At 44.0% G+C, this 25,476-nt stretch overlaps 1 protein-coding gene across 1 annotated transcript in view; it reads left to right on the top strand.

Moving 5' to 3' along the window:
* Positions 1–25,476, top strand: part of LOC115479942 (tyrosine-protein kinase ZAP-70) — a 104,070-nt gene that overhangs the window by 56,294 nt on the left and 22,300 nt on the right. Inside the window, exons 7-10 of the mRNA XM_030218277.1 lie at positions 1,395–1,440; positions 5,709–5,895; positions 7,405–7,611; positions 20,206–20,398. Coding sequence (XP_030074137.1) covers positions 1,395–1,440; positions 5,709–5,895; positions 7,405–7,611; positions 20,206–20,398 — 633 coding nt within the window. The remainder of the gene's footprint in view (positions 1–1,394; positions 1,441–5,708; positions 5,896–7,404; positions 7,612–20,205; positions 20,399–25,476) is intronic.

The raw sequence follows: 25,476 nt of genomic DNA, 5'->3' as shown, positions 1-25,476 counted from the left end.
CCGGAACAGGAAGTAACCTGTTCCGGGGCAGAGGGAGCACGGAATGAGTGGAGCAGACAGGTGCGCGGCACCCCCCCCAGCGGCGTGCACCTGGGGCGGACCGCACCCACTGCCCCCCCCAGGAACGCCACTGCCTCTGCCCTATTGCGGGTGTTTTGTGCGTGTCTGACATCTGGGGGTCCTGGGGGGCCCGCTGGGTTCTTTTACCCCTCCCTGTGTGTGTCTGGGTTCCAGTTCGGCCGTGAGGCCCGCCTGTATGCCTATTTCCATTTCTTCCTGAGGGTCTGAGGGGAAGGGTAGCTTAGGGGTATTGTGTAGCTGGGGTGTGTGGTGGTGGGTCGATCTCCCCTTGGCCTGGGTCGGCGCTCTGCTGGCCTCGGCCAGGGCCCAAGGGCTCACAACCAACCCAACGGATTACAGTTTGCATCGATCTGTCGTTGTTTTGGGGATGTCTCTTGGATTGTGTTACATCCCTTGCTTCTGGTTTCACATCAGTACATCTTTTCTGAGTATCATTATTTATTTATCAGTTTATTTATCCCATGTAATCTGAATGTTAATTATTCAGTTCTATGTGGCTTACGATAATTAAAACTAGAAATGCATACAATATATTTTTACAAGTATGAAGAAAACAAACAGTGAGATTTTGAAATTAATAGTCATAACCATATTCAAATTTTTGTAGCAAAGAAAGAAACTAGGCATCTACTTTTGATATCAGATGTCATTTTCTAATTTATGGATATAAACTTTGCATTAGGAGGCAACTGATAGATTGAATATTTTAACTTTCTGTTTGGATCCAGTGTGCTTAGATTTACATCATCGTATTCATCTTTGCATCCTATCTTAGTTGATGAACACAGAGGTCAGCTTTGTTCAGCTTTCAATCCAGATCTGCATTGATTGCTTCCAATTTTATCCTGAATTTAAAACACACAAGTTATTTTCATGTTCTCTGTCAGCCATGACACAATATTTAATTCTAGGATTCCTCTACTCTTCATTTTCTTCCTCTCTCACCTTCCTCTTCACTGTGCTTCACTTTGGACTCAGAGAAGACAGCACTGAAGAGCAGAGTGTTGATGGAGGGAACTTTGTCTATGTCCTTTTGTGGCACGGCATAAGTTTTATTTATTTATTTTAATTTTATTTAAAATATTTATATTCTGCTCATTCCACAGTTCACAGAGGATCACAATTGTAAACGCACCTAATCATAACACATTTAATAACAATACAATAAAACAATGATATGAGAGGCAGTTCTCAATATTTCCATCAGAGCAATTCAACACATAGACCAAAAATGGGCAAAATAAAAAAGAAAAAGCTTTTTGAAACAACTATATCTTAAGTTGTTTGTGTAACTTTGTCTCCCTTTATTGCAGAGGCAAGCAACAGATACAGATGGCTACACTCCTGAGCCAGTTCGATGTAAGTTTCCCATTTAAAGCAGAAGTTGACAAATTTGGGGGCCCTTTAACTTTGGGGGTCCTTTAACTAAGCTGCGCTGAAAGGTAGCCTGCACTATGACTAGTGCGTGGGGTTTCCCGTGAGCTGAGGCCACTTTTACTGCAGCTGTAAAATGGCTGATTTTTTTGTTTCCTCAATTACTCCCAAATTCTATAAATCACACCTTAATTTCCATGTGGAAATCGAAGAGTATTCTATAAAAATACGCGTAACTTAATTGGTTAACAAGCTAATCAGCGCTATCAATTGGATGTTAACAGGCAATTATCAGCACTAACGGGCTTGATTTATGCGTGCAACTCGCTAAACATATTCTCTAATGTGGTGCACGTAAATTCCACATCATACAGTTGAAAAGGGGGTGTGGTTATGGGCATGGAGTGGGCGTTTATGAAATATATGAGCATTATTATAGAATTCACCCACTCTGCACCTAATATAGGCATTCGGAATTACAACAAGTAAAACATGGCCTAAATGGATGCAACCAAATTTGGTCAAGTGGAGAGGCACTCCGCATATTCTATGCACCACACAGAAATTTAGGTTTATTCTATAAAATTTAGGTGTGCTTTGGAGAATATGCCTAAGTGTATTTTTTTACTGTTCGGATTTTTCAAGCACTATTTATAGAATCTAGTCCTTAATGACCACATGCTAATTTCCCAATTAGTACATGGTTATTAGTGTGTGAGCCCTTATCAACACCTATTTAGTAGGCAGAAAGGGCTCATGCGCAATTAATCGGTAGGCATGCGGAAATGTAGCTGCGCTAACCAAATAGCGCTGGGCACATCTACTCTCCACCCCCCAAACATGGTCCCAGTGCTAAAAAATAAAAAGTATTATTTTAGCATGTGGGAAGCATGCACAGATGCCAACACTACTGAAGGATGCCTGGTTGTGCCCCACAGTAATGCATTTTCCCGCATGGTAAGAATGCGCTAATGCTTACTGCCGCTTAGTGAAAGGACCCCTTCATTTTCAGGCAACACAGAGAGGAGTGCTTTTTTTTCTTAAGATGTCTTACTTTGGGGCTTCCCAAACTTGTCCTGGTGACACGTGGTCTGTCAGATTTTCAGGCTATCCAGAATGAGGGTGCATGAGACTAATTTACATAGGCTAGGTCTCCAGTGTATGCAGAGTAAATGTCATGCATATTCACTGTTAATATCTTGAAAAAAAGACTGAATGTGAGGATCTCTCCAGGACAGGATTGGGAGCCCTTCCTTACTTGCTGTTGACTAGCTTTGCAGTGTTAATCTTGGAGGAAAATTATTGTCTTTCCACATGAAATCTTTAGCCTGGTTGTATTATAAGTCTCAAACCTGAGCTGCTCTTTATGAGTCATTTTAGCTCAAAAGGGAAGCCTTTCCTACTTTTTGTGAAAGGTGAGCCTCCTGAGCTGACCACAGCGATCCTAGCCTCAGGTACAAAATGGCTGCTCCTAGGAACATTGTGTCTAAGGCAGAATCCCAAAGGGTTGGGAGAAGAGAGAATGGGCGAGTCCGAATCAGGTCTTCAACCTACCACCTGGCAAGGCAGGAGCTGCCCCAGACTAGACACTGAGTTTCCCCTTATTTTACCACACATTTTCTCCTTTAAGTGGCCTTCTCAAAGGCCAAACTACAATTCAATCTTCTCACAGATTGTAGGTCCATTTTCTTTTTCCTCCACACTACATTATAGTACATTTTTCAGCATTAAAATGCATTGTGTGGTTTTTTTTTTAGTGTCTAGTAAATGTGTTCTGAGGTAAAGCAGTTACATTGGAGGGGGAGGGTCCCTCAGGGATCCCTTCTGTTCTTGGTCTTCTTGTTCAGTGTGTTTCTGGCTGCTTTGGGATCTTTTTTTGTGATCTCAAAGCTTTAAAATCTATCCAGTTAATTTTCAAAGTGATTTAACTGGGCAGCAGAGCCTCTTGAATAGTTAAATTATTAGGACAGCAAAAAGGTTAACTTTCAGGTAGTGGCATCAAGCTTACTTTTGCCTTCCCTTCTCCATGAACCCAATCCCCTCTCCCTCCTGCCCCCGACATCATGAAGGCCTGATCATGCCCTCTCACCTCATCCCAGCCCTGTAGGCCCCTCTTGGCTTACTTTATGGTTTAAGTTTATTTGATATACCACTAATCATACAAGTACAACATATTCATTAAAATGACAAAACAAATCAGACACTAGAAAAGAACTCCAATTCCAGACAGGATAGAGTAAAATAGAGAAAATAGCAGTCATACCAAGAGGGGTAGCTCAGGAATAGGGGATCAAGCATAAGCAGTCATAACAGATTACAGGCCATAGGGGCCCAGCGCCAGACAACACCCACATAAATGGTTAGTTGGTGACTCTGAGTGCGGTCTTAAATAGATGGGTCTTAGGAGTCATTTTAATTTGAGAAAGAATAGTTCAAGACATAGCAGTGGTGATAGCGAGTTCCATAAAGATGGAGGAATGCAATAGTAGGCTTATTGCCACGTGGATTCCAATCATGCGACAGAGGGTGAAGGGATGTAAAGTTGATGATCATTTAATGACCTAAGGGGCGTATTGAATTATTATAGATTCCTAGTGGTGTAGTGAGGTCCTATGGATAGGAGCAATGCCCACTTGCTCCTGCCCATTGTGGCTCCTTTCACAAAACCATGACCTCTAATGGCAGGTTTTGTTGCTTTGGCAAAAGGATGGGATTCAATATTTGAAGAGGTTTAAGGACTGTTTAGATGCAATACAGTAGTGGATGGCTAATAACTTCTTGAAGTTGAATCTGGATAAAATGAGCATTATGGGTAGGCTCTTCCCCTATATTAGATGAGACGAAGGTGTTGACTTATGAGAACTTTGAGATTCTGGTTTTGCAACAGGTGAAAGGGGATGTATTAGATTTTCTTGTTTCTTTGGAGCCCCAGATACGGGTGATGGTGAAAAAAGCATGGTTTTGGTTGAAAATGTTGAGAGATCTCTGTCCTTATTTATGCCCACAAGATTTTAGGAAGGTGGTTCAAGTAATGGTCTTGTGTATTAGATTACTGTAATGGTTTACGTGTGGGTTTTTGCAGTCATTGTTACATGGTTTACAAAGGGGTTCAGAATGCTGCAGAAAGGTTAATAACTCATAGTTCTAGATGGGAAGATGTCTTCTTATTATTGAAGATATTACATTGGCTTTGTCTTCAGAATTATATGTCTTTTAAATCAATGTATCTGTACACCAATCTGTTTATGGAGGACATCCTGGATATTTGAATGAGAGGATTATTTAATGTTTGCCTGAATGTGATCTAATGAGGCTCAGCAATTAGTTCTTCCATCTGTGAAGGACTTTAGACTTGAATGAGTAAGTGATTATTCATTTTCTTGGATGGTGCCTTTCCTATGGAATTCCTTTCTGCCAGAGTTAAGAAGATGAAGTATTATTATAGGTTCCAAAGTAAAGATTTGGTTATTTGAGAAAGCTTATAATTGACATCTGATATTGTGAAGGGGTTGGGAGATTTTTGTGGAGTACTGGGGTGGAGGAAGTTGGGAAGGTTCTTATTGTATGATTTAGGGAGGGAGTAGTGTGGGTGTGGTTTTGTGTTTGGGTTATATATTTTTATAGAATTTTATAATGTTTTCTATATTTTCTCTCTGTATATACTCCACTTTGTTCTTTTATTTAGACTGAAAAGGCGAAACAAATATGTAAAACAATTTAAATAAAGACCAGATTGATTCATCCAGTATAGTCCACTTGACATTTTTCCTTTTTGGGTAGATGAGTAGGCAAAACCCATATGCAACAGAACATCCTTTCCCGACTGTACCCCTCATGTCTTTTAGTTAACCTCTGAACCCTTTTTCTACCACTGCCCTCAGGTTTGTAGGTCATGTACCTTGTGTTACTCCATAGATTTTAAAGCCACCCTCAGAACTTGATATCCTATCATAATAGCAATGATTATTAATGCATATTGTCTAGCATTCAGGGCTAGGGCACAGGAGATTTTCAGGTCATTCCTATTCCCCTCCACTCCTCTTTTGCTGGTGTCAGGATTATTATAAAGCAGTCCATGGAACAAGAGAAATGGAGAAAGAATGAGCCATGTAGTAGGCAGTTACACAAACACAAAACAGCTGAGCGTGGTAGGTTACAGACCCAGTAGACTTCTAGTTCATGGATGTGCAATAGGCTTCTGCAATGTAGCATCAGTAACTGTGGGTGTGGTCTTTTCTCTTTGATCTTGCCAGTGACAGGGGAGAGGTCACATGTTCTACCCATGGACACCAGTGTGTATGAGAGTCCTTACAGTGACCCTGAGGAGCTGAAGGACCGGAAGCTGTTCTTGAAGCGAGACCTGCTCATGATTCTGGATGAAGTGGAACTCGGTTCGGGGAACTTTGGCTGTGTCAAAAAAGGTGTTTTCAAGTTAAAGAAGTAAGTTGAATGTGGGTGACTTGTTGATAAAGATAACACCATCATCCTCAGCTTTGATCAATGGTTGGATTCTCTGCAGATTTATCTTTTATTGGCTCAACATAAGAATTATCCAGAACCATTCTTGCATAGAATAAAATATAAAACCTTTAAATTAAAAATAAAAATAAAGTAAAAATGAATTATAGGTCACTTCTTTAGATATAACCTGAATCTAGGATTGTGATTATCGAGACATGTACCCCCGGAAAGGGACTTTGTGGCTTTTTTTAGGGGGGAGTCAGTGAGTTGCTTTTGCAGATTCAGGAGATTCACTGAAAACATGGGAGAGTCTTGGAAGGAGAACTAAAATACTGAGAAGCACACTGTGAATTTTGTGACACACTGGAGATGAAGTAGCCTAGAAGGTAGAACAATAGGCTGAGAAACAGAGGAGTCAGGGTTCCATTCTTCCTTCTACTACTAATATGCCTTACGACCTTGGGCAAGTCAAGTTGGGGCCTTTTACAGAGCGGCAGTAAGTCCAACGTGGGCTTACTGCTCACTATTCCGGGACTACCGCTGACCGAACGCAGCCACCAATGGTAGTTCTGGGTCAAGCATGCGCCATTTCTGGGGGCAAAAACCCCTGGAAATGGTTAGTGTGGCAGTAACCCGGCGGCAATCGGGCATTGCCAACCTCAATTGTTGGCGGTAAGGGCTTTCCGCCACATGCCTACATGTTTTCTTACCACATGGCCATTTTGTTATTGGGACTTTTTACCCGCTGCGGTAGAAAGGGCCCTGGCATGTGGGAAAAATGGCTACCGCAGGGCCTTTTTTCTCACAGCTTGGTAAAAGGACCCCTTTATCTCCTTTTGCCTCAGGTATCCACTTAGATTGCAAACTCTTTGAGACAGGAATATATTGTACCTGAATACATATCATTACAATACAGCACTATGTACATTCATTTGTACTATAAAAATTATAAGTATTATACTATATGATATAATTTATATTACTGTGAATTTGAAGTAAAAAAAAATTAAAATCTTCAACTTGACATAATTGGGGAAGGATCATATCTGAAGCCTGGAGGCATACCTTAAAGTCAATTTTCAATGCTAGAGCATTTACAGTATGCCTCTTTGAAAGTCTTGTGTAGCTATTTTCCCATGGAATATAGTTCTAGAATCAAAATGTGGGATACCTGTGTTCTTAATAATAGTTCCTGTAATCTCTTACTCATTGATCTTTACAGTACATGAAGAAGAACCCTACTTATGAAACTCAACATAAGTGAAAAGATTAATTTCCCTTTCTGACTTCATGTTCTATTTCCAATTATATCCATGAGGTTGATTTGTAAACTGATACCCTTTTTTTGTCATGATGTTCAAGTTGGTTATATCTAATAACCCTGTGTGATCTGGACTCATTGAAACTTTCCAGCTTTCAGCTGGGACCGTTGATGGTTGAATCTCTTGTTTCTACATCCCTTCTCCCTCCCTGCCCCTCTCCCCCAAGGAAGCAGATTGATGTCGCCATCAAAGTGCTGAAGAGTGAGAATGAGAAAGCCGTGAAGGATGAAATGATGAAAGAAGCAAAGTTTATGCACCAACTGGACAACCCATACATTGTGCGCATGATTGGGGTCTGCGAAGCCGAGAACCTGATGTTGGTTATGGAGATGGCATCCGGAGGGCCGCTCCACAAGTTCCTGTCCTCCAAAAAGTGAGTTCTATAAAGCACCAACAATATATACAGTACTATGCAAAAGAAGGGCAATGTAGGATACAATTTATCAGCAGAATAAATCTATCCAAGAAACAAGAAAGATGTACTATGTCATATTCTGAAGGCATTGCAGTCTAAGTAGCACACAACAGCTGTATGAAAGACACCAACGGGTAGGGTGCAAAATACGAAGTAATGTATGATAGTTACTGTCTTGTTGTTGGACTAGAGAAAATAATAGTATCAATAAAGAACTATAATTAGTAGGATCAAGGGCTGAATTATTCAATATTCAGTGCTGGGCTATATCCAGGTATTGGTACTGACTATCTGGGTCGTCAGTGGCTCTTGGAAGTTATCTGGGTACTACTGATATTCAGTGCCAGTACTCGGGCAGCCATCTGTGCAAGTTAGGACTGCTATGTATGCAGTCCTCTTGACTGGCTAGTTATCAGGGCACCGACACTGAATATTGGCAATGCCTGAAGAACTTCTGGTTCTACCTCTGCTTCATTCCCCGACTGCCCAGGTACAAACCAGATAGCACTTATCAAGTCCCAGCTTTTAAATACTTCTATATTTTACTGCTATCTATAACTTCAGGCATCTAAGTGAGCTGTGAATTGACTCAGTTACAATGTTGCATTCAGTCACTCAAAGAATTTTCAGTCCCACAGTCATTGGCTGTAACTTTTGCTGTTGCAAGGTAACTAGTACTCACCCACCTATGCACCAGACCCCCTTTCCCTATAGCAATCCTAACCCATCAACCATGCACAAAAGAGCCACTAAACAATACAGTGTAGTCATCAAATAGTCAAACAGTTGGCCACAGCTTTATTATGAATGGAACAGAACACTTAGAATCAAGCCCGAGACAGTGCATAATAGAACTGCTCAATTTTAGACAACCAAACAGACCAGCCACCAATGTTCCTTCTAAGGGCTAAGTAGACAAGAGCAACATTTTTTTTCTTTGCAAACAAATATTTTCTATTACATTATCCTGTGAGCACTTCTTACAGATACAAACACAGAGATGTGCACCCACACATACAGACACATACATAAACACTTGCATGGAGGTTGGAAAGAATTCTATGAGTCATGCTCTGCATGCTTTTCCTACTTGTTTGCCTGTAGTTTAACTATCTAGACAATAGTCATACTGCAGCAGGCAGCGTTTCTTAAATGCTTTCTTAAACTCTGACCACTGCAGGCAGCATTAGCTCTGGATTCAATATAATACAAATTGTATTTATAGACCGCATCATACCTTAAAGTTCAGGGTGGTTTACAACAAGATCTGACTGGGCATTCCCAAAGAAATAAATGAAAAATAAATGATATATTCCTATTAAAATGATACTACATCATTTAAATAACATAAACTGCCTATAATCAGTCAAACATCTCACGAATGCAGGTAAGGAATTCCAATGCTTAATTGCCTGAAATGTAAAATAAAATATTTTCTTATGTTTGGTCCTTTCACACTAGGAAATTGCAAAAACAAAAATAATTTAGACATGACACTACAATTCTTAGGTAAAATATCAATTAAATTCTGCATATAAGCTGGTGCCCAATCATGCAATATTTGAAATACCAGTACACAGGTTTAAAACATCACTCTAACCCAACGTGCCTCTGCTGCTCCCCAGGTATGCCGCAGGCAGGGGTGGATTGACTGTTTGGGCAACTAAGCACTGCCTAAGGGCCCAGAGCACCAGGGAGCCCGGTGCTTGGAGCTTCTCTTCTGCCCTGGTCCACCCACACATAAACAGGAAGTTGCATCAGAAGGGGGCGTGTCACAGCAGAAGAGAGGCTCCAAGCAGATTGCTAGGGAACTTCCTTGAAGATGCAATTTAAGGTAGACTGGGAGGGTTGGAGAAAGAGAGAGAGAGAGAGAGAGAAGTTGCACCTGTGGATGGTGGGGGAAGGGAAGAAAAAAATGCTGGAAATGTGAAGAGGTGGAGGGAAGGGAAGGGAGGAAAGAAAAAAAAATGCTGGACTTATGGGAGGAGGAGGGAAGAAAGAGAAAAATACTGGACCTAGGGAGTACAGGAAGAGAGAAAATCCATGGTTGGAGGGGTAAAGGGAGGAGAAGCGATGAACCAGAAGGGCAGAGGGAGGAGAAGCAATGGACCTGAGGGGAAAGAGGGAAGAAAGGGAGAAGTGATGGACTAAGGGGGGGGGGGGGGGGGAGAAATGATGGATCCAAGGGGAGGAGGAGAAGAAAAGGAGAAATGATGGAGCTGAAGGTGGAGAGGAGAGAGAAAGATATTGGGTCATAGGGGCGGGGAGGGAAAGAAGAGAGAGGAAGAGGTGTTGAATCATAGAGGTGGGTAGGGAGGGAGGGAGAGATGGGAGAAAAATGATACAGGGAGATTGTGGGGGGGGGGGTGGAGGGAAGAAACATGGAGATCTTGGGCTTCAAGGGATGGAGGGAGGAGGAAGGGAAGAAACTGGTAATGGGGAAGCCATAAAGGAGAGGTCATGGGGGTTGTCAAGGAGATGAGTGAGAGGAAAATAATATGTACATAGAGTAAAAATGTGGTAATGGGGAGTAGATGAAAGATAGAAGGGATTATTTATTTATTTATTTATTATCATTTTATACCCCACATTTTCCCCAACTGCGTCAGGCTCAATGTGGCTTACATCACACCACAAAGGCAAACGCAGAAGACCGGGGAAGGAATAAGATGGGAGCTAGAAGAACTAGGGGGTGAGAGAAGGAGATGGAAAGTTGATAGGTAGTTGAAAACTAAAAGAAGAAGATGGAGGACTGCAGGGTGAGAAAGCAGTTGAAATCTGAGTTGACAGAGAGGCACAAAAGGAAAGAGAGGAAAGAGCTAAACAAAATCAATATGTCAGAGAGAGAGATGTAATAAGAGAATGGAACAAGACAGGAGGAGAGAAGAGAAATGAGAAACGGACAGCAGTCCCTAGAAAGAGATCAGAAGATGGATGGAAAGCAGAAAAGAAAAATTCGGATCAACATGATGGGAAAAATGTCCAGACAACAAATGTAGAAAAAAAAAAGCATTTTGTTTTCCATTTATTAACTAGATTATGTGGCTCATTTTCAAAAGAGAAAAATGTCCAAAAGTGGCATAAATCTGCATTTGGATGTTTTTCTCATAAAAACGTCCAAATTAGTATTTTCAAAACCAATTTTTAGAAGTTTTTCTTTGAAGTCCATCAGAAGTGCGTTCAACATACAAGGGGGTGTGTCGGGCATGTTAAGGGCGGGATCTGGGCGTTCCTAACACTTGGACGTTTTTCAGCCGTAATAGAAAAAAACAAAACTATCAAGGACTAAAACGAAGACGTTTTGAGTTACACCTGTGTTTATAACTAATAAGGCACAAAATGGTGCCTTAAATGATCAGATGACCACTGGAGAGAATCAGGGATGACCTCCCCTTACTCTCCCAGTGGTCACTGACCCCCTTCCACCCCCCCCAAAAAAAAAATTTGATTAAAGCTTTACTTACCAGCCTCTGTGCCAGCCTCAGATGTAATACTCAGGTCTATTAGAGCAGCATGCAGGTCCCTAGTCTAGTAGTGGGTGCTGTAGACAGGTGGACCCAGATCCATACATCCTCCTACCTGTTACACTTGTGGTGGAAACTGTGAGTCCTCCAAATCTCACCAAAATCCTACTGTACCCACATATAGGTACTCCCTTCACCCTTAAGGGCTATTGTAGTTTTGTACAGTTGGGGATAGTGGGTTTGGGGGGGGGGGGGGCTCAGCAGACAAGATAAAGGAGCAATGATGAAATGTGTACCTGGGACCATTTATATGAAGTCCACAGCAGTGGTCTCCTGGAATGTCTGGGGGACCAATCTACTAAAAATACTGGTTCCTCCTATATCCTAATGGCTTGATTTTGTGAGTTTTTCACTCGGACTTTTTTTTTTGAGAATGGACCAAAAAATAAACACACAGAGCACAAAAACATCTAGCAAATAGCCATTTTTGAATAAAAAAGATAGACGTTTTTCTGTTTTGAAAATGACTATCCACCTTATAATCGAAAGAGAAAAACGCCTAGATTTCGACCCAAATCGGGAGATAGACGTTTATCTCACAAAAACGAATAAATCGGTATACTCGAAATCCGATTTTGGACGTTTTCAACTGCACTCCGTCGCGGATGCGGACAAAGTTGATGGGGGCGTGTCAGAGGTGTGGTGAAGGTGGAACTGGGGCGTGGTTATCGGCCGAGGAGAGATGTACGCGTTAGGGCGATAATCGAAAAAATAAAGGCGTTTTTAGCGAACATTTTGGACACTTTTGTTGGACCCTTTTTTCACACGAACAGGTCCCAAAAAAGTGCTCTAAATGACCAGATGACCATCGGAGGGAATCGGGGATGACCTCCCCTGACTCCCCCAGTGGTCACTAACCCCCTCCCACCACAAAAAAATGATGTTTCACAACTTTTTATTTTCACCATCAAATGTCATACCCACCTCCCTGGCAGCAGTATGCAGGTCACTGGAGCAGTTGTTAGGGGGTGCAGTGGACTTCAGGCAGGTGGACCCAGGCCCATCCCCCCCTACCTGTTACAATTGTGCTGCTTAATGCTTATTAGTCGTCCAACCCCCCCCAAACCCACTGTACCCATATGTAGGTGCCCCCCTTCACCCCTTAGGGCTATAATAATGGTGTAGACTTGTGGGCAGTGGGTTTTGAGGGGGATTTGGGGGGCTGAACACACAAGGGAAGGGTGCTATGCACCTGGGAGCTCTTTTACCTTTTTTTTTTGTTTTTGTAAAAGTGCTCCCTAGGGTGCCCGGTTGATGTCCTGGCATGTGAGGGGGACCAGTGCACTACGAATCCTGGCCCCTCCCACGAACAAATGCCTTGGATTTATTCGTTTTTGAGCTGGGCGCTTTCATTTTCCATTATCGCTAAAAAACCAAAACGCCCAGCTCACAAATTGTCGAATAAAACATGGACGTCTATTTTTTGCAAAAATACGGTTCGGTCCGCCCCTTCACGGACCCATTCTTGGAGATAAACGCCCATGGAGATAGACGTTTTCGTTCGATTATGCCCCTCCACATTTCCCACTTGAATTTTGGACGTTTTTAGCAAAACATCCAACCTTGGTCTTAGATGTCACATGTCAAAGGTGACCGATGATGATGCTTTTTGGCCTTCGCCCAAAGTGTGTCACTGAAGGCTCCTCGGTGCTGAAGAAGAAAACGTCAAATCCTCACGTTGCCTCAGGGTCGGGTCCGATGATGGATGGTCCCGGGGGGCCTGCACAACAAGATACCTCGAGACAGGTGGAGACTCACTCAATGCTTCACTGCTCTTAGTGTCTAAGGGTCTAGAAGCAGCCATGCTTACCGATGCTCCCGATGCCAGTGCAATACTCAACATCAATGCCGATACCACCAACCTTGATGCTGATGTCGACATCGATGAACTGGACTTAGCTCCAAAAATCCTCCCTCGTTGAGCCTCTCGGGAAACTGAGTCCTCTTCTTCATGCAAAGACAGAGAACACAGTTAGCAGGGCTATGATTGGGCCCTAGACACTGCAGATACCAAGAATGGGTGTCCTTTCCTGAGATAGTCCGATTGCACCAGGTACAGTGCTTGAAGCCACTGGGAATCTTCGTGGACATGGATGGAAAAACTTTGTTGGCTAAATTAAATGACTCAGCGGTGCCTGAAAAAGGGGCAAGGCATGGAGAAAAATAAAGGGAGAGACCTGACCGAAGTCAGGGCCTAAAATCGTCTAATGATGGAAAAAATAATAAAGCTTAAAACCGGGCAAAATGATTTTAAAAGAAATTAAAGGAAGGGTAAAAAGGGGTCCAATTAAAGGAGCCAAAGAGAAGATGGTAGAAAAATAGGCAGAAGGCACAAAAATAGCGCTCAAAAACCAGGAGAATGAGGAGAGGACAAGAAACAACACCTCCTCACGCAGAGAAAAGAGAACTGAGACTGCATTCGTGCGACGGGCGGGAAGGCACTCATGCATGCGTGGTGGAGCACGGCTCGCGCTCCACAAAGATCTCTTTTTTACTATGGCGAACTGGGCGACGAGGATTGGTGTCACCCACTTGTGAGAAGATAGGCCTGCTTGTCCTCGGAGAATAATGTGTATAGATTTTAGAAATGCTTGTTCCATACCCATAACTATGCTCCCTTTTCAACCATGCGACTTGGAATTTACGCGCACCACGTTACAGAATATGCTTTGTGAGTTGTGTGTGTAAATCGTAATTATTACTAATTAATGCTGATAATTGCTTGCTAACATCTAATTGACAGCAGTGGTTAGCTAGTTTACCAATTAAGTTATGCGCATTGTTATAGAATGCACTTTGATATCTGTGCAGAAATTAAGGTGCAATATGTAGAATTTAGGGTTATGTGCTTAGTAGTGGAGAGTTTTATTTTGCTATGGCTCAGATAACATGAGAATCAGAATATTTTTGAATGGTGCCTTCCATGTTTTTGAATGCATGTTATTTGTGGTTAATTTCATTATCTTTGAAGTGTTTTTTTTTGCCCTTTTGCCAACTTGTGTCTTCAATAAACATAGTCAACTATAAAGAAAACCCAATGATTAAAAATGTAATTATTGAAATTTAAACAAAATCTTTAGTGCCTTGACAGTGTGCTGCGAGATGAAAAAGATTGAAGATCACTGCTCTAGCCTCTTTTGGTAACCAGTGTAGATAAGACAATACAGGTGAAATTTTCTCAAATCTTAGATCCCTAACAGATAAGCCTTGCCACTGTGTTCTGCAACATCTGCAACCATCTTGACAAAAATTCATGGCATCCTGCATAAATGACATTACAGCCAACGTCAGTGACTGAACAATTATTTGATAGACCTTGGGTTCAAAATATGATTATATTCTCCTAAGTTTCCAGAGCACTCTAAATACATCCTTAGAAACCGCATGTGTTTATGGTTCAAAGGGTCAAGTTTGAGTTCTTTCTCCAGCATATAACTAGTACCATTTACAATAAATTTGTTCAATGACTGGCTTATTAGAGCTACTATTCAATACCAAAAACTTAGGGGCCCTTTTACAAAGCAGCGGAAAGCCCAATGCGGGCTTACCACACGCCAGTATGGAGTTACTGCTGGCCCAACACGGGAGCCAGAAGTAGTTCCAACCCTAGCGTATTCCATTTCCCACACTAGGGAAAGTAGGGTACTATTTTCTAGAGCGGCAGTTACTCAGCGGTAATTGGAGAGCGCCACATGCTACCCAGTTACTCGCCAGGTTAGCACGGAAGCCCTTACTGCCACCTCAGTGGGTGGCGGTAAGTGCTCCCCCTCACATGGCCACACAGTAAGAGCAATCTTACCGCATGGCTACAGCTATTTTCTGCCTTTTTAACCTGCTGCAGTAAAAAGGGCCACAGCGTGCAGCAAAAACAGCCCCCCGGGCCCGTTTTACCGCAGCTTAGTAAAAAGACCCCTTAGTTTTTTCCATATTGAGTTTCACCTTAAATCCCAGAGCTCAAGTCTCCAATACATCCAATCCTCTTTTAATATCAAGTATTACATCCTCAAAGTCCTCAGTAAATGGTGGCAACATTGTTATGTCATCTGGTCACCGGCACTGAATAGCAGAGCTTATGTTCAGCCGGGACCTGCATAAATACAAGCAGGTTTTCTGATCTCCCCCAGTCCCAATCCCCCCTTCCATAGTAACATAGTAACATAGTAGATAACGGCAGAAAAAGACCTGCATGTTCCATCCAGTCTGCCCAACAAGATAAACTCATATGTGCTACTTTTTGTGTATACCTTACCTTGATTTGTACCTGTCCTTTTCAGGGCACAGACCGTGTAAGTCTGCCCAGCACTATCCCCGCCTCCCCACCACCAGTCCCACTTCCCACCACCAGCTCTGGCACAGACCGTATAAGTCTGCCCAGCACTATCCCCGCCTCCCCACCACCAGTCCCGCCTCCCGCCACCGGCTCTGCCACCCAATCTCGGCTAAGCTCCTAACTCCCCCCTCCTGAAGAAAAATCTAGCCCCGATCTGAGCCCGCAACCCTCCCTCCCACCAAGAGACTTTAATCATTGGTCAGAAAAATTATTCAGCAATGTCATTACGTGTCATGTCAATATCCAGAATATATTGTCCAAAATCATGTAATTTTATCCAGATGCTGAGGAGTTTTTTTGACTAATGATTATATTTTCCATGGCCCATTTAGTCATATGACTACTGGAGCTATAAGAGTCTGAAGTCTGTTCTCCTCTATTTTTGAAGATAGTATGCAATGGATGTCTGGTGCACTTTGTAGGCAAAAGTTATTTTGTCTCTTTTATCATTTTTTTCCTTACTATTAAAATATTTTTGCTCCTATTTCAATAGCCACAGTTCTACAATAACTAGTTAGGGTTCCCATTTGTTTTAATTCTAGCAGTAGCCTCTGATTATTATTTATGTTTGAAAAGCCAGTTCTCTGATAGGATGCTTGCATTGATTCTGTAGCCGAGCTCCGAGAGAACTGGTAAATGGATCACAGCCTGGATTTTCTATAACTCAGCTACTGAAACACCATACAGAAAGTTGTGCTCAGTTTCTCTCTGGAAGTGTTTGGGGAGAGAAGGAGCCATGCATCTAAAATTGTTAATGGCCCTAGGGTACTCATCAGGGAAGCAGACTGTAGGAAGCCAGGTAGCTCCCCTGGTAGCCTTACCTGGCTACCTTTAGAAGGGAGGTGTTTGGGGATAAACACAACCAACAACATAGGCAATTTTATTATATGGCAGAAAGAATATCATAGATAATACAATAAATGTAAGGTACATACAGTACAGGAGAATAATCTGTCAACACAATGAAATAATATTGTTAGCCGAGGGGAAAGTCCTTTCTCAGATACTGGCTGCAAAGCATTTTTCAGGGACTGTGTCAGGTACTTTCCCAAAGTTATCTTGTGCAGTTCATACTTATATACATAGGTTATCTTAGAATCAGGGCCGCCGAGAGTGGGGGGCAGGGGGGACAAAATTCCCCAGGCCCGGGCCTCCAAGGGGGTCCCGGCGCTGGGGTCAGGCTGCGGGCGCTGCAGTTCCCGGTCTCACCTGCCTGCCTCCTCGGCTCCGGGCCCCTGCATTCGAAGCGGCAGTCACAGATCGCCTCTCTTCTGGCCTTCCCTCCCTGTGTCCCGCCCTCGCAGAAACTGGAAGTTACATCAGACGAGGGCAGGACACAGGGAGGGAAGGCCAGAAGAGAGGCGATCTGCGACTGCTGCCTTGAATGCAGGGGACCCGGAGCTGTGGAGGCAGGCAGGTGAGACCGTGGACTGCAGCGGCGGGGGGAACGATGGGAGGCGGCAGCGGCGGGGGGAGCGACGGGGGCAGCAGCGGCGGGGGGAGCGACAGGGGGCGGTAGTGGCAGGGGGAGCAATGGGGGGCAGAAGCAGGGCGGCCTTGCCCCGGGCCCGGCCTAGTCTCTTGGCAGCCCTGCCTAGAATAGTGTAAAGGTATGCTTCTGTGCTTCCCACTGCAATTCCGTTCCCAGCCTAGAAAGGATGTGCTTTTGCTACAACAGCAGGAAACTAATCAGGCTGCAGAAACATAAGGATGTCAGATATATCTATCATGCCCTGGTACACTTTGGGCTCATTTTCGAAAGAGAAGGACGCCCATCTTTCGACACAAATTGGAAGATGGGCGTCCTTCTCACAGGGTCGTCCAAATCGGTATAATCGAAAGCCGATTTAGGACGTCCCCAACTGCTTTCCAATGCAGGGACGGCGTTCAAGGGGGCGTGTTGGAGGCGTAGCGAAGGCAGGACTTGGGCATGCCTAACACATGGATGTCCTCAACCCACAATGGAAAAAAAAAGGGCGTCCCTGACAAGCACTTGGACGACTTTACCTGGTCATGTTTTTCTTATGACCAAGGCACAAAAAGGTGCCCGAAATGACCAGATGACCACCAGAGAGAATCAGGGATGACTTCCCCTTACTCTCCCAGTGGTCACTAACCCTCTCCCACCCTCAAATAAATCTTTCAAAATATTTTTTGCAAGTCTCTATGCCAGCCTCAGATGTCATACTCAGCTCCATCACAGCAGTATGCAGGTCCCTGGAGCCATTGGAGCCGACTCTGGGGGTGCTGTGGGTGCTTGAGCACCCCCAATATTGAGAAAATTCCTTGTATGTGTCCAGGGAGGGGTCATTTCCATTGGGCTTAGCACCCCCAAAAATTTTGAAAAGTTGGCTCCTATGCCTGGAGCAGTTTTAGTGGGTGCAGTGCACTTCAGACAGGCGGACCCAGCCCCATCGCCCCCCACATGTTATGTTTGTGGAGGAAACAGTGAGCCCTACAAAACCCACCAGAAACCCACTGAACCCACATCTAGGTGCCCCCCCTCACCTGCATGGCCTATGGTAGTAGTGTACAGTTGTGGGTAATGGGTTTTGGGGGGGGGGGGGTTGGGGGGCTCAGCACACAAGGTAAGGGAGCTATGTACCTGGGAGCAATTTATGAAGTCCACTAGGGTGCCCAGTTGGTGTCCTAGCATGTCAGGGGGGCCAGTGCACTACAAATGCTGGCTCCTCCCACGACCAAAGGGCTTGCATTTGGTCATTTCCGAGATGAACATCCTTGGTTTCCATTATCGCCGAAAATCAGAAACGATCAAGTCTAGGGACGACCTAAATTTCAAGATTTGGACATCCCTGACCGTATTATCGAAATGAAAGATGGACGTCCATCTTGTTTCGATAATATGGGTTTCTCCGCCCCTCCATCGGGATGTTTTGCGAGGTCGTCCTCAACAAAACTTGGAAATCCCTTTCGATTATGCCCCCAGTTATCTGTATAGCAGATGGTGGTATCATGTGTGTCACTACGAATCCTCCTGGGAGCTGGGTGAGGCCAGCTGCAATGAGTTATATGTACTGACTTGCTTAGGCTATCAGATTGTGTACGTACAAGGTCATGAATAGTTCAGGGCCCTTGCACAGTATTGATAACTGTACAGATATTGTGGTGGAGGGCTATCAAGACAAGGGAGCATAAGGATCCCTGCTAGGCTTAGCAGACAGGGTGAAGCCAATAATGGAGGGACTACCTGATTCTCATCTAGTATTAACCCTTAAAGAACAATTTTCAAAGGGGCCCTTTTATAAAGGCGCGCCAAAACGTGGCCTGTAGTAGTGTGGGCACATGTATTGGATGCAAGCTGGACCAGCATGTCTGGAAAAAAGGTTTTTTTTTGGGGGGGGGGGGGGCGGGAAATGGACATGCAGCAAAATGAAAACCAGCACGTACCTATTTACTGCCTGAGCCCTTAACGCCACACATTGACTTAGCGGTGAGGGCTCACACATTACCCATGCGGTAACCGTCCAGCGTGCGCCAACTGCCAATTACCATTGGGGATGCTCCCACGGTAGAAAATAGAAAATTACTTTCCACTATGGGTTTTCAGCATGCGCAAAACTCAGAATTACTGCCAGGTGCATTCGCTAGCTGGGCAGCGATGCCGATTTGACATGATTGCACACGCGTAGGCCCTTACGTGCCTTTGTAAAAGTGCCTCAAAGTGTGCATCAGCTTTTCAAAAACTGAATGCAGCTGAAAGTCTGCACACTCTCGCACAAATGGGAACCCTAACTGTAGTTATTGCAGAACTGTGGCTATTGGAAAAGGAGCAAAAATATTTTAATTGTCAGGCAAAAAAAATGACAAATGAGAAAAAGAAGTTTTGCCTATAAATTGCACCAGATATTCACTGCATACCATCTTCAAATATAGAGGGGAAAAAACTTCCTCTGTAGCTCCAGTGGTCAGATGACTAAATAGGCTATGAGAACTGTAACCATTAGTCAGAAAAGTTCCTCAGCAGTTGGATATTGTTAAAAATAAAAATTACATGATTTTGGGCATTATATTGTGGATATTGATATGACATGTAAGGACATTGCTGAGGAATTTTTCTGACCAATGATTAAAGTCTCCATAGCCCATTTAATTATCTGACCACTGGAGCTGAAGAGAGTATGAGGTCTTATATTCTCTATTTTTAAAGATAGTAAAGCAGTGAATATCTCATACACTTTGTAGGCAAAAACTCTTTGGGGTCCTTTTACTAAGCAATGCTAAAAAAAAATGGCCAGTGCTATCCCCAGCGAGAGTCTTCCCATAGTGCCACTTTTAGTGCAGTGGTAAAATGACCTCATTTTCCATTTTTTCCTGTTAATGGCCATGTGCTAATTTCCTCATTAGCATTTGGCAATGTAGCTGTTGTAACCAATTAGCACAAAACACGCCTACTCTCAGCCCTGGACACACCCCCAGCGCTAAAAAAGAAATTCTAGTTTTTAGTGTGTGAAAAGCGTGCACCAATTCCATAAATATCGTGGGATGCCTAAGCGTGCCCCACGGTAGTATTTTAAAATTTGTGGTAAACACAAGTTAGTGCTTCCCGCAGCTTAGTAAAAGAAATTTTTCTTTCTTATTGTAATAGGAGACCAATGGTTATCTGAATGCATCAGTGGTTGATGTTTATTTTGTCTCCTCTTTTGGTTTCTTTTCCTCTTCCTTGGTCTCGGTACTTAGAGACCAGATACCAGTGAGTAATGTGGCTGAACTCATGCACCAGGTAGCCATGGGGATGAAGTACCTGGAAGAGAAGAATTTTGTCCACAGAGACCTGGCAGCCCGCAACGTGCTGCTCGTCAATCAACATTATGCCAAGATCAGTGACTTTGGGCTCTCCAAGGCTCTGGCTGCTGATGACAGTTACTATAAGGTAAAGTTTTCTAGTGCTCTGCCGCCCTTGATTGAAGAAGAAGATTTTTTAAATAATTATTTGGGGTATTATTCAGCTGGTTGTTGTGAATGTTTTTAAATGCTGACCACCGCAGGGCCAGATTAGACCAGGATATTCAATGCTGGGTCATATTTGGGCATTGGCACTAAATATTTGTGTCACTGGTGATGCCCCAAAGTTATGCGGGTACAGTGCTATACCCGCATAGCTAACTGGGCAAAATTGGGACTGGTGTTTAAGTGGTCCTACTGGCACTGATTATTACTGCATAACTTGTGGATCCACCTTGACTTCGCCCCAGACTTCCTCGACACTGCCCGGATCATGCTGGGATGGTTATAGCTGATATTTAGTATCCCTGCCCAGGTACATGCTGCTGAACATTGGTGGACAGCCAGCTGACCTTGATTTAACTGAGCAAAAGCATCTGCTGCCCAATTATTCATTTTCATGATCAGGCTCATTATTTTTATGAATGCAGTCATACTGTAATTTATTTTCCCAAATGCATGGGCAATGAAGTCAAGTATATGAGAAAGGAACAATGGCTTTTCTATGCCAAATGATTATAGCTTCTTTCTGTGGATTTCAGTAGATGCCAGACTACAGCTCAGATGTACCATAGTCCTGATATGAGGATTAGTGTTCCCAGTTCAGTGACACAAACCTTATCAATCAAATACTAGTTAGGACCTTGGTTTGTCACTATATCTATGAGTGGAGGCCTTCAGACACCCTATTTTTCTTTTGTTATCTAATCTTATCAAAGTGTTTATATCCCACGTAATCCAAAAGGGTCCTAGGTGGTTTACAATGTTTCAAAACCTGCTATACAAAATATAATCAACATCAAAGGTATAAAAATGAAACAAAAAGAATCAATGTTTACAAAAGAAAAATTATACAACATAAGATTTCTCAAAAAAGATGAGTCTTCAGTCTCTTTCTAGAAGAATAATAATAGGAACCCTGTAACCTAAGTGCTGAAGGTAGATCATTTCAAGCAGAAACAGAAAAAAATAGAAAAAGAGGCTCTCCAGTGCTTATTATATTTCAAACCACTGAGAGAAGGAAAAAACAACAAACATCGATCCTTACAGCAATGTACATTTTCTAAAGGACAAGAAGAAAAATTCAGTTGAGCGGATAAGGGAACTGGTGCAAGACAGAGAAAACATCACTCTAACATGCACAGGAAGCCAGTAAGAAGTTTTCAACCAAGGAGACACACTATGATATTTTGAACAATGAAAGATCATCCTCACAGCTGTATTCTGAAGTAGTTGCAGTCTGGCCGTTAACTTCCGTAAAAGGCCAATATATATTGAATAACAATAATCCAAATTGGCACATGTTGGGCGAGCGTAGGCGCCTGAGTCCTAAGGGAACATATTGACGGGCATAATCAAAAGAGACGCCCAAGTTTTGTTGAGGACGTCCTCGCAAAACGTCCCAATGGAGGGACGGGGAAGCCAGTATTATCGAAACAAGATGGACGTCCATCTTTTGTTTAAATAATACAGTTGGGGACACCCAAATCTTGAAATTTTGGTCGTCCTTAGAGATGGTCGTCCCTAGACGTGGTCGTTTCTGATTTTCGGCGATAATGGAAACCAAGGACGCCCATCTCAGAAACGACCAAATACAAGCCCTTTGGTCGTGGGAGGAGCCAGCATTTGTAGTGCACTGGCGTACCAAGGGGGGGCGGTGGGGGCGGTCCGCCCCTGGTGCACACCGCTGGGGGGGTGCCGCGCGCCTGTCGGCTCTTCGTTTTCATGCTCCCTCTGCCCCGGAACAGGTTACCTCCTGTTCTGGGGCAGAGGGAGCATGGCAACGAAGAGCCAACAGGCACGCGGCACCCCCCCCAGCAGCGTGCACCCGGGGGGGTTCTTTCGCCGGGGGATCGCGTTACACCCAGGGGGTTATTTCGCCTGGGAGGGTCGCGCTGTTCCGGGGGGCGCTGCACCCAGGGGGCGGGGCGCATTGGCGATCCGCCCTGGGTGTCAGCGCCCCTAGGAACACCACTGTGCACTGGTCCCCCTGACATGCCAGGACACCAACTGGGCACTGCAGTGGACTTCATAAAATGCTCCCAGGAACATAGCTCCTTACCTTGTCTGCTGAGCCCCCCAACCCCCCCCCCCCAAAACCCACTACCCACAACTGTACACCACTACCATAGCCCTTATGGGTGAAGGGGGGGCACCTAGATGTGGCTACAGTGGGTTTCTGGTGGGTTTTGGAGTGCTCGCTGTTTGCTTCACAAATGTAACAGGTAGGGGGGATGGGCCTGGGTCCGCCTGCCTGAAGTGCATTGCACCCACTAAAACTGCTCCAGGGACTTGCATACTGCTGTGATGGAGCTGAGTGTGACATCTGAAGCTGGCATAGAGGCTGTCAAAAAATATTTTGAAAGATGTTTTTTGATGGTGGGAGGGGGTTAGTGACTACTGGGGGAGTAAGGGGAGGTCATCCTCAATTCTCTCCGGTGGTCATCTGGTCATTTCGGGCACCTTTTTGTACCTTGGTCGTAAGAAAAACAGGACCAGGTAAAGTCGTCCAAGCGCTCGTCAGGGACGCCCTTTTGTTTCCATTAGGGGTCGAGGACGTCCATGTGTTAGGCATGCCCAAGTCCCGCCTTTGCTATGCTTCCAATACGCCCCCTTGAACTTCGGCCATCCCTGAGAAGGAAAGCAGTTGGGGACGTCTAAAATCGGCTTTCAATTATACCGATTTGGACGACCCTGTGAGAAGGACTCCCATCTTCTGATTTGTGTCAAAAGATGGGTGTCCTTCTCTTTCGAAAATGAGCCTGATTCTCTTAACTATTCCTACTTTAAAGAAGATACATTTAGAAGAAATTCAAAAGGGTTCCTTTTTTTATTGCAGGACCGAATGCTTGAAATCACCTTCCAATTCAAATTTGATTGACATAAGATTACAACAACATTTAAAAAAACTGTTGAAGGGATTTTTATTTAGAAAAGCATTTGAAAACTCTGTAATCATTGGGTGTGTGGTGTTTGCTTTTATACAGTCTTTATATGGGACAAGTTTCTAACATAAGATAGAGCTAGTTGATTGCAGTTGAACTTATAATACAGGAAAAGGCAATACCTTATTTTACTAAGTTAAGGTGCTCCAGTGATTTTTCTGTATATGTCACTTATTTTTTGGGTTTGGTTTGTTTGCCTTAGTTTTACTGTTGTAATTTTTTAAAGATTATCTATGTTGAAAGTGTGATCTGCCTTAGTCTAGGCCGAATATAAATTAATAAATCATTAAGGGCCTCTTTTATCAAGCCGCCAGTGCGGTAATGCTGTCAAAGTCCATCCACTTTGAATGGGCTGTGTTGGCATTGCTGTGTGGGAACCGCTAGCGTGGCTTGATAAAAGATGCCCTAAACCAGTAAATTACTCTTTTTCATTCTAATTACTGTGCTATGCTGAACCCCTCCCCTAGGTTTTCTTGATTACCACACGTCTTTTCTGTTTGGGTGAATTGATTGCATCTTTTTGAGTATGTGTAGGAAATTCAAGCATGTGTCTGACAGATGCATAGGACAGTGGTCAAGGCAAGGGAGGGAGAAAATCCAAGATGAAATAGGCTATGGTGACAGAGTGAGCAGCTGGGACTGAACAGCTGGTCATTGGCACTGAATATCTGTGTCACTGGTAACATGTAACATTAGCAGGCTGTGTACAACTGCTATATTTTGTTGCTATGAGATGCCTGCACTATACTGACCTGTACACACTCTGGATTATTCTATCTTTGGAGTTTCATTTATTTTTAATGATACAATTTATATACAGACTAATGGAACCAAGCCCGTTTCGTCAAAAATGAAACGGGCCCTAGGAAAGCTCTCGTCTAAGCGATATTTCCTCTCTCCCCTGCTCTCCCCTCCATGTCCAGCGATTCTTCCCTCCCCTTCCATTCCCTCCGTGTCCTGTGATTCTGCTCTCCCCTCCATGTGCAGCGATTCTCCTCTGCCCTGCCATCCCATCCGTGTCCTGTGATTCTGCCCTTCCCAGCAATTCTCCTCTGCCTTGCCCTCCCATCCGTGTCCCACGATTCTCTTCTCTCCTCCCATCCCACGTCTATCGATTCTTCTCTGCCCTGCCCTCCCATCCGTGTCTCGTGATTCTCTCCTCTCCTCCCATCCCATCCATGTCCATCGATTTTCTTCTGCCCTGCCCTCCCCTCACCTCGATGTCCCGCGATTCTGTCCTCCCCTCCATGTCCTACGATTGTCCTGTGCCCTGCCCTCACATCCAGCGTTCCCTGCAGGCAGGTTGGGCTCGTGTGTCCCCCCTCCAGCGTTCCGTTGCCTTCACTTACATAACATAGTAGATGACGGCAGAAAAAGACCTGCATGGTCCATCCAGTCTGCCCAACAAGATAAACTCATATGTGTATACCTTACCTTGATTTGTACCTGTCTTTTTCAGGGCACAGACCCTATAAGTCTGCCCAGCACTATCCCCTCCTCCCAACCACCAGCCCCGCCTCCATTGCCTTCACTTGCATGCATTCGTAACATCCTGACGTTAGCTTGCCTCCAGCGTTCCCTTCCCTCTCACTGTTCCGCCCTCCTCTGATGTCATTTCATCTTTACGCGAGGGTGGGACAGTGAGAGGAAAGGGAACGCTGGAGGCTTGCTGACGTTAGGATGTTACGAAACCCAGACAGCCATAGAACGTTGAGGTACAAATTATTATATAGGATAGTATGTGTTCCATGTTGTTTGTTTAATACATTTCAGGAAACCTTGGTGATGAATGGTGATTTCTCCAGGTTCCAAATTTTGAGCTATGACCACAAGGTGGTGCCAGCCAGCAAACATTACAGTCATTGGGTTGAAAGGGTTTGATCTCATGCTCTCTCTTTCTCACCACTGAACAGCATCCCCTCATGTCTTCAAGTTCAAGGTCATTCAGTCCATTGAATGCACATATATGCTGGAGCTAGTCCTTGTTTCTTTTTCAAAATATTGCATGGACTAGCTCCAGCATATATGTGCACTGTGTTTGACTTTTTCACCCTATGATAGA

Source organism: Microcaecilia unicolor, chromosome 11 (assembly GCF_901765095.1).
Source record: "Microcaecilia unicolor chromosome 11, aMicUni1.1, whole genome shotgun sequence".
NCBI classification, from domain to species: Eukaryota; Metazoa; Chordata; class Amphibia; order Gymnophiona; family Siphonopidae; genus Microcaecilia; species Microcaecilia unicolor.
The sequence above is the reverse complement of the archived record's forward strand: the minus strand, read 5'-3'. Positions and strand labels throughout refer to the sequence as shown.